The following is a 10,011-nucleotide window of genomic DNA, read 5'->3' as shown; positions in this document are numbered from 1 at the left end:
CTTTAACTTTGTTCTATAACAAAGCAGGTATGCATTTTCCTAAATCTGACCATTATTCACTGTAGTAGCACATTTACTTCGGTTTGGCATACTATTGACCCTGACAAACAAAAAAATGCAGAAAATAGAATAAAACATCTGCGAGGTGATATAAAGCAGGTTATCAAAATTAAAATTGCATTAGAAAAGTGATATGGGGTCGGATACTTCTTCCGAAATGTAGAATAGTAAATCCAAAAGAAATAATGAATGACTAAACCAGAGTTTAAAAAAATACAATATTTATTATTGCAATAAGTATTCAAGACATTGCTAAAACATTGTTGTAAAAAAGAATATTGTTATCTGTACAGTTTTAATAAGATTTGGCATATTAGCACGGTCAAGATCTAATTCTGTAGCGGATCTCAAGATCTCCCGCTGGTTGAAGAATGCCAAAGCCATATCGGCTGGGGTCTACCAATGGCAGCGTTGCATTCTTGTTACATAGCTCCAGATCAAATCGAGCCAAGATTGTGAACACAAGCCTAAAGGGATTGGAAAATTAGAAAATAATTTCAAATGTCATTATAAGTTGCTAACAGACAGAAGCATTAAATAGGCAAAAGCTTATGGATGTACTTAGAGCAGGTGTTGATAAAACAAGGACTAAAGGTGTGGTCACATTAGTGAAATTTTACTAATAATTTTAAAATTGGATAATTGGATAAAAAAGATCCATTGATTATTGTCAATAGTCTAGTAATGTATGAAGCACCGTTCATACATAAGGCACTTTCAAACTAAGCAGCATTTTGTTTGTCAACGCGATGAATCCAAGGAACCAACTTGAACACAAGCAAACTTTTTCTCCCTCACTCGAAAATCCCAATCGTGTGGATTCCTATTGAAATTATTGGAAAATCTTGCACAGCAACAATAAATGTGACTGCACTTTAAAGAGGACCTATTATGCCATTTTACAAAGTCTTGATTTTGTTTTTGGAGTCTATTTTAATAGGTTTTCAGACTTGAGTGTTAAAAAAAACATATTTTACATTGTTGCAGCACCTCTCTTCCCCTTCTGTCAGTAACACTCTGTTTTGTTCCTGTCTCTATGAAGCCCCTCCTTTAAAAAGATTACCATTTTGTTGGTCAATGGTCAAACTCATCGAGCATGTTTCGGAAATGTCACGCACCTTACCATCACCACAAGTTTCAACACTAAGGCAACTCAACCAGGCCTCGCCCCCCTTTATTTGCTTATGTCTTGGGCAGGATTTATTTAAATTTGGAATATTGTGACGTGTACGGAAGAAAATTCAAGACTACAATCGAGAATGCATTGCTCAAACAGCAATATTACACACTAAAGAAAGTTGAAAATGTAAAAAAAACAGCATAATGGGTGTTGATGTGTTGAATGCTATTATACTCACTCTTTAATTGCACTAACTGCAAATTGCTGTCCTGGACACAAGTTGTCTTTGGTCCCCCAGGGCATGGAGGGATATTTCACCCTCACCCCTTCCTTAAAGAAGTCCTTCTTCTCTGTCCCATCTGCATTAAGGAAGCGGTCAAACTGGAACATCTGTTGCATTACAAGACAGGCAGAGTTAAAATTTTGATGTCTTTGGGTGTAAAATTAATACAACATAATGGTATTAGTAGCACCTGCCAACAACATTAAGACTGTCTTGATGAAACACAGTAAAGCAAGAAACTGTGCTCATATGATATGTTCGTGAGACATGTCCAATGTTTGCTTGAAGGAACAGCATCTTGCTGTGCTGTTAATCAATTTACTATTAATCAGTATGCTTGACATATAAGCTTGGATCAGATCTGTAGTTCACAGTGCCAACACACAACACTACGGTGTGCAACGTAAGCATTTTGGCCTACAAAGTGGTGTGAGCGTCTGCTTCTCACAGATAGTAGGAGCAGCAGCAGTGTCTATAAACTGTGGCCCCCTTCCCCCTATTTGTCTTTGTGCCAATGACAGCACTTGAATGGCTAATCCCAGATATTTTACTAGATTAGCCCTTTGACCTGTGCAGAATGTAATCCAAGCTTGATCATAATAGTGGACGTCAATAAAGATAAATAGGTTTAGGTTATGTCAATAAGTGAGGCGTGTTAATAAAGCAATAAGCAATACCTTATCTGCAAAAAAGAAAAAGCTCTTAGCAGACAGATCTAAAACAATCAGTTACGTCTAAAAATTAAGTTAACATTTTAGAAACGTGAACTTGACATCTTGATCCTAAGGAAAGTACAGAATAAGATTAAATTAAATTTTGAATTATATTTTAATTTTGAATTAAATATATTTTTTCTAGTTGGTGTTGCTATATGGTTGCAATGTTATTAAATTAAAATAATATATTAATTCAATATATCTTTTTTTTATATTTTAATTTTCCCCTGCATTTTCTAATTGGTACTTAAAAACTCACCAACAATATGTTGTTGTTAAATTCACATATATTCCTTTCATTTTATAATTTTTTTTTTATTTTTCATTTTCTGATTGGCACTTGCCCATGAAAAAGTCACCAACACGATGCAATGGTGTTGCTGTGTGATTGTTAAGGTGTTTGAGTTGTTTTTAAACATGTTCCCATGTAGTTGTTAAGAGTGTTGTAGGTGATTTCTATGGCATTGCTATTTGGTTGCTGGGGTAGAGCCTACTCTGGCTTGCTCTGGGTCAAAAAATTTGAAAAGAGCCAACCACCAAGTCTCTATTATATTCTAGATGTGGCTTGGTACCTTTATGTGAGTCTATGAAAATGTTTAGGCTGTAAAATAAAGCAGTGTAAGCGCTTGAGTCTATTTCAAATGCACCTATTTTTGATAAAGTGAAAATCAATACATGTTTAACATTTATCTCAAATCTCGCACAGATTTTCCACAGGTAATAAATGATTTCTCCCCCAAGTGAATCTCATCTTTCTGCCTGATTGAGTTCAGGAAGTGGAATCTGAGAGTGCACCTCTGGCTGTTGGTGGATCTGCGGGTCCATTTGAGGGCTGATGAAGGGGAAAACGCACAGGCGATCGCCCCGTCGGAGTTGGTATACTTTGCCATTGCTTAAATGAATCTTCTTATCTTTCATCACTTCTCTAGTGATTAGAGCAGCTGCAGTTAGACGCAGAGTCTCTTTAAGAACACTATCTGTAAAAACAAGTGACATTTAAAAAATTTGTTTTTAATTTGAAATGGAATTGGTTTTGTAATTCCCATCTTGAAATATATATATATATATAAGCACATGAACACACACACACACACACACACACACAAATATTAAGCTGTAAAATATAAATATAATTAAATACAAATATTGTGCTGTAAAATACACATATATATTTACAAACTTTTATGTTAGTGACACCCCTAATATATATATATATATATAAATAAGTTTTAAATATATATATTAGGGGTGTCACTAACATAAAATTTTGTAAATATATAATATATGTGTATTTTACAGCACTATATTTGTATATTTATATACACTTAAATTTTAATCCAGGATTCAATGGCAGAAATCGAGCATATACACAAGATTTTCTATGGATAATAAGCTATCTCACTGATGTGGCCTACCAAACACTGGAGTGCTTTTCTGTCTCTCTTCTGGACGGAGGTGTTTTCCACCTTGGATTTCCTCTCTCACAGCCCTTAGCGCTTCAGGGTGGGTGAGTAAGCAGCCCAGTACCCAGAATGCAGCGGGACCTGCGTTCCCCTGAGGACATAAACATACCTTAAATTACTTTCATACCAACCACTAAAAAAGGTTCTTCTGACACTGAATATTTTTTTACATGAAGTGTCTGGCTTTACTTGATCTAAAGTAAACTTATTTTATTGCCTGAAAACCAAGAGAGAGTCACCTGACACACGGACATTTCACAAGATGTATGACATTTTTATATAAATATACAGCAGGGTCTAACCGACAGCATATTGCTTCTCCATAAGCGGTTTTATATCAATACTGCTGTCAGTGTGTGCAGACAGAGCAGTGCAGTTAAACCTGTCATACAACAATTGCTGTGGGTTTAGAGAGACTCCGCACTGACACCGTCAAGGTCAATGAGGGATGAAGACTCTGAAACAGACTGTTAGGTGAATCTGTCTGTCAATAAACCTGACAAAGCAAAGCACTAAGAAATGCTTTCTATGTGAGGACATTCCTATGAGATTACCATTACTTTTGAACTACATTCAAAAGTTTGCGTTGTCAGTAAGTCACAGATACATAAATGTGCGGTCACATTTACAGATAAATAAATGTACATTTATTAGCATTTATTTTAAATGGATTTTTTTTAGTAATATAGTAAAAGTCTTTACTGCCCTAGTGCATTTGCTAGGGCATTGTTGGGTGGTTGCAACACCTAGGGTGTTGTGGGTAGTTTCTATGATAAAGGCCCATTCACACCAAGGACGATAACTATAACGATAAAGACATCATTTTAAAAGTCCACACCACAACTATATTGATAACGGCACAGAGAAACAATATAGTTGGAATCACTTTCACAACAATATTTTCCCAGCTAATGAACGACAAAAACATTGACAGCCAATCAGAATCAATCCTGCTTAAAAGAGCTTAAGCATTTAAAGCAGCAAAACTGCAGCACGTGCTTATACAACAATGTTCGTTGATGTGGACGCTAATATAGTTATTGTTATAGTTATCGTTCTTGGTGTGAAAGGGCCTTAAGTGTTTTATATTCTATTTGATTGATTTGTCTCTTTCTTCCTTCAGTGGGGGAAATTTTAGGCCTTATTGCTTAGAAAAGCTACATTATGTTTTTACAGTATCATTCATGTGCAAAACACAAACTATAGGGAATGGGTTGTGTGCCAAAGCTTAATACGTATGGCTAGGAGTTAACCTTAATCCCTAACCCTAAATATGAGCAATAGTATTATTAGCAAGCACCACAAAGTATGCAGTGAAGCTATTTCTCTTTAGTTATACTGCTCTCATGTGGTTACATTAGAGTACTGCTGCATGATGGCTTAAACAATGTAAATCTATGCTCAAATTTAAAAGGGATTAGTTTGTCATTCCAAACCCATTTTACACCCCCTTATGCACGCAATAATTCTGTCAAACGTCAGGGAAGCATTAACACCTCCTTTGCATAATTCCCTTCAGTTACAATAGAATCATTCAGGAAATGTTGTTTGGCCTCAGGATGTAGCGTCTCAGGTGTTCTTTGGGCAGCTTGTCAAATTTTGTGTTGATGTACTCTGGAAGTGTCAGGAACTCGAGTGAAATCACACACTTGTGCATTCCACAGGTTAACAGGCTCTTTTGTTTGCAAAAATCCCTGTGGCAACTTCAAGGTGTTTGTATATCACCACTATGTAGTCATAAATGATTATAAATGATATCATTCAAAAAGAATTCTAAAAGGAATATCTCACCATAATGTTCATGATGAAGAACTACTACTTTACCCAATAGTTCATGTTATTCCAACCCTGTATTTTTTTTTTTTAGTTTTCTAAGTAAAATACAAAAGGAGATCTTCCATACAAGGAAATGAATAGTCATTTAAACTACCAAACTCAAAAATAGACAAAAAAGCACCATAAAAGTATCTATATTTGAAGTCTTCTGAAAACCATATGGGGTTTATTGTTATGGAAAAGAACAGGGAATTGAGGTATACCATTCTAAAGCTAAAGAAATGCTGTTCTTTTGAACGTTCTACTCAAAGAATCCTGAAAAAAAGTGTCATGGTTTCCAGAAAAATATTAGGTTGCTCAACTGTTTACAACATTAATAATAATAATAATAATAATAATAATATATTAAAATAGAACCGTTATTTTAAATTGAAAAAATATTTTGTATATTTTTGCTGTATTTTTAATAAAATAAATGCAGGTTTGGTAAGCATAAGAGACTTCTTTCATAAAACAGTGTAACTTTTGAATGATAGTGTATGTTTACTATTACAGAATGTGTTCTTGTAACTATTTTGCAATGCATTTGGATTTTTATGGCAGTATCTGTTGTGAAAGGACAACTAAGTGATACAGACAGGGAGAAACTCACCTGTGTGACCCATAGCTGAAGCAGCATTGCTCTCCTCTGAGTCTCAGTATCAAGGCCTTCTTTCTGAAGTTGCTGTACATAGTCTCCCAACCATGACTGGTGTTTTGGTTTTCTATCTAAACATTGTGGAGTCAGACATTTCCACAGTTTTTCTCGTGCTGAGTTTGCAATTTGTTTCTCCGCTAATGAATGCATACAAAAAAAAACAAAAAAAAACCCCCGGGTTAGTTATGTAATTATCATCTAATGAAAAATTAATTTACAAAGAAAAACTAATGTAAGAATGAACATCTGTTTTTATTACCAATTTCTTTCAAATGAAACCTGCATTACCTTTGTTTACAGTAGTTCGAGCCAGTTTAGGTAAAAGCTTGTCAAACCGGCGAAACTCCTCGTACACTTCTGTTAGTGCAGCACTATTGTTCTTCTCTACTCCGAATACAGTGAGATAGCCAGTCCTGCAGAGGGAAAACAAGACAGGAAATGATAGGTATGAGGATATACAGCATACATTTAAACAAAAAAATAAAAAAAACCTAGAAAGCCGATTAAGTGGGCCTTAATTGTTTTGCACTAAATCCAGTTTTTCGAGACTGTTAAAACAACATTTAAGCATTTGATTGGTCACCATTGTCACAAAATGCCACGTTTTACTGCATGACCTAAAGGCATATATGAAATAATCAAGCTGCACCTTGTGGAGACATGACAGTCTTCTATTGTATGACAGTCTTCACGTACAATAGTAAGTGATAATTATTGTGCCAGCTTTTGGGTGGGACAGTTTCTGCTAGTTGATGGGTCTAGAATGATTGCCAAATCAAGTATTTAGCCAAGCAGTGTGCAGGTGAAGCAGTTTTTCCTCAATGACAGTGCAACGGATCTGTTGTGTAACTTACAGCTTTATACAGAAAATAAAATGAGGTACAAAATTAAGCACTTGCTATAATAACGACCATAAATATGGTTATCATGGCCATTGAGATTTACTACAAACTTAATCATCAAGTTTTAGTTTTAGAGTGCATTTTCAACATGCTTCCTGCTGAGTTCAGCTCTCTAAGCGTGACAAACATAGTAACTCTACTTGCAGCTGTGGTTCTGCTACATGTAATCTGTTGATCATTTCACAAGGCTTGTGGTGTGTTTTGAAAACGTTGAAAACGCAAGAAGCAGGTCAATGGAATAAAAAAAAACCCACATTTTTTAAAAATTCAACTTCTCTTAACTTAAGCAATATGTTTTTAGGACACCGTCTGATGCGCAACACGCGAGTGTAATGGTTAAAGACGTCCGTCTAGTTCGTGTTCACATTATAGAACAATGGAAAAGTTGCATAGAGGAATGGAAAAATGTGTTCCGTGTGAACGGCCCCTTATAGTCTTAAAGGGTTTCTAATATGTTGATTTTAGAGGTTGACATACTTGAAGAGCAAGCTGTAGCAAAAATTAAAGAGTCCATCTTTTTTCCACTCAGATTTCTTAAGGTCCTTTTCTGAAGAGTCCATGAGCAGGTGGAGGTTGTTCTGCATTGAGCTGCAGAGTTGAGTCAAAGCCGTCCCCTGAAAATACCTAGTCAAACACACACAAACACATACTGTATATGTAATTGGTTCAAATTAATTGATGTTTCAGCTTTCATATTTTTAATCTTATCAAAAAATCTATTTAGCATCTTAAAAAATTTAAAAATATTTCTGTCATGACAACTCTCTGAATGTTTGGCATGGTAATGGATATGACAATGTTAATATGTTTGGTCTTGGCAGAGTAGATCTGTTATGCTGCTGCTGCTGCTTCAGAGTAAGTACAGGACTTGCTACTGCCAATACATACATGGCATGCTGCTACTGTACAAAACATACATGAATTAGCCATGGCAGATAGCAGGTGGAGCTGGGGAAGGTGGAGGGTTTTTTAAAGCGCACTGAAAACTGCTACAGCAAACACTGACCAAGTATTTGAAAGTTTAGCAGCAAGCTCATTGGCTACTGACACAGCAGGAACCAATCAGCTGTGCCCTATTGAAAACGATGCCTGCACCATTCTAGAGTTTCATATCAGAACTTTGTATTTAAAGCAAATTCTCAAGATTACATTAGTTCAGAAAGAGCGACTTATCAGAAACCTACATCTCTGCTCTTTCCTTTTCAGATTCAGGTTTGTGATTGGGCAGGTTTAGGCTGAAGATTCTCTTCATTAGGATGTGAGCATAGCCAGTCTGGTCAAGCGTGATCACATCTGACAGGACTTCATCATAGCAGTTAGAGTCCAGCAGAACAGTGATGTATTTTCCTGCTGCACGCACCTAGTTCACATTAGATCAGTGTGGTTAGTGCTAAATATGGAAGTAAGCTGACACAGGAAATGTCATGAAAGATTATTTCAGATTGTTATCTTAAAAAAACACCCTAATACATGTATGTAACATCTAGATAAAGATTTATTAAGAAAACAGCCATCTAAGGATAGTTTATGTGTAAAATACATCATTTTTGAAAAAGTAACATTTTTGTAAATAAGGTGAATTATCACAATTGCTAATATATTTATTAGCCTACTTGCAACAAAATGTCTAGTTATTTGAACCTTACATTTCGGAATTAAGATTCTACAAACCTATATGATTTCATTAGCCACATGACACGTTGCATTTGTAAAGTGTAATGTTAGGATTATGAGAAGCTGTAATTGTAAATCTTAGTTTTTCGGGTGACATTTTTAGATATAAAGTCGCATATGTCAAAGTCAGCGAGAAAGACCCTGTGTGTCCATGTAGCTATATAATGATGTACATGTAAACTGTATTTTAAGGTAGTTGATTTTTAAATTTAAAGCAATCTCACATGCTTTACTTCATCTAAAACTATTTAAAAAAGCATTTTTCTAATTTGACCTTTGATCAGTTGAGAGACTACGTTAAATATTTGAATTTTTAGCTATTTAAATGAACTTGAGTAAAATGCTAACCTGTATTCCCTGTTATTCGTCTGCACATTAACATAACAAACGCCCCTTTTGATAGACTATCTATTTTACTTATTTTACTATACGAAAATATGAACTAACAAGAACTCACTGTAAAAATGTCTCCGTGCTTCTGTTTCATCCGAGTCAGGAATTTAGCAGCATCTTTTCCAAACTCAAGCGCGTGACCAAGCCAAGGAATCATTCCTTTATCAAGAGGAGGTTCATTTCTTCGTCTGCAAAAACGACATGTTTAATTCGTAATTGTTTGAGATGTGTATTATTATTTTTTTTTTTAAGTTTAATTCTCTTTGAAAGTATCGTTCGTCAAACTCGAGAGCTGGTCTGTCTGGACTCACCTTGTGCGTCTCGCGTACAAAAACAGAACAACGAGTCCCAGCAGGAGAAGCGCAGTCCACATGATGACGAGTGTGCCTGATCCACTGCACTGCTTTCCAGAAGTTAAATACTCAACTGAAACCAACACTAACATACGTCACATCACATCACATCTCATTACGAAATTCACAACTTTCGAAGCGGTGGGCGTGTAAATCTCTGAATATGACTTAACCTGAGTCCTGACGATGACATCTACTGTCTGTCATGAGAGTTTCAGTGGAAACAACACGACTGTTCGTCACGATGATTAAAGCATTCAGATAAAGCAGATCAATACCTACTTTAAACTTATCATAAACACGATTTCATCAGTTTGCGAATTACCTATGCAACGACGTTTTAGTTGTCAGCTTTTTAAAGGATTTTTCTGTTGTCGAATCGGTGTTCATCTCACATTTGTTTTCCTTTTGCCTCCTTTACGTCGTTATTCGTTAATATTAATAAGACTTTAGGTGATACACGATATATGTAGTCCTACTAAAATGGCACATAGTAACATATGGTAGGCTAGACTACATGTTTTGCCAAATGTAGCCTAAGCTATTCTAAATGTAGGATATTGCCCAAAACCAT

The 10,011-nt window shown here is 35.6% G+C and overlaps 1 protein-coding gene across 1 annotated transcript; it reads right to left on the bottom strand.

Annotated features, from left to right (window-relative positions):
• Positions 1-264: 264 nt before the first annotated feature.
• ptgis (prostaglandin I2 (prostacyclin) synthase) lies at positions 265-9,510 on the bottom strand. Its single transcript, XM_084129095.1, has 10 exons — positions 9,396-9,510; positions 9,149-9,272; positions 8,202-8,377; positions 7,495-7,641; positions 6,404-6,528; positions 6,071-6,252; positions 3,595-3,733; positions 2,975-3,156; positions 1,419-1,570; positions 265-527 (listed from the first exon to the last, which is right to left on the bottom strand). Exons 1-10 carry the CDS (start codon positions 9,455-9,457, stop codon positions 383-385), a joined length of 1,434 nt encoding a protein of 477 aa, XP_083985221.1. The 5' UTR covers positions 9,458-9,510; the 3' UTR covers positions 265-382.
• Positions 9,511-10,011: the final 501 nt, after the last annotated feature.

Source organism: Abramis brama (assembly GCF_963993115.1).
Source record: "Abramis brama genome assembly, chromosome: 11".
NCBI lineage: Eukaryota > Metazoa > Chordata > Actinopteri > Cypriniformes > Leuciscidae > Abramis > Abramis brama.
Note: the sequence above shows the minus strand (reverse complement) of the source record. Positions and strands in the feature narration are given on the sequence as shown.

Excerpts from the sequence above, each read along its gene's own strand:
- ptgis (XM_084129095.1), bottom strand. The coding sequence starts at position 9,457 with ATGTGGACTGCGCTTCTCCTGCTGGGACTCGTTGTTCTGTTTTTGTAC. Across the intron at positions 8,378-9,148 it reads AGCACGGAGACATTTTTACA|GTGCGTGCAGCAGGAAAATA; the intron begins GTGAGTTCTTGT and ends AATGTGAACTAG. Across the intron at positions 3,157-3,594 it reads GAAAAGCACTCCAGTGTTTG|ATAGTGTTCTTAAAGAGACT; the intron begins GTAGGCCACATC and ends TTGTTTTTACAG.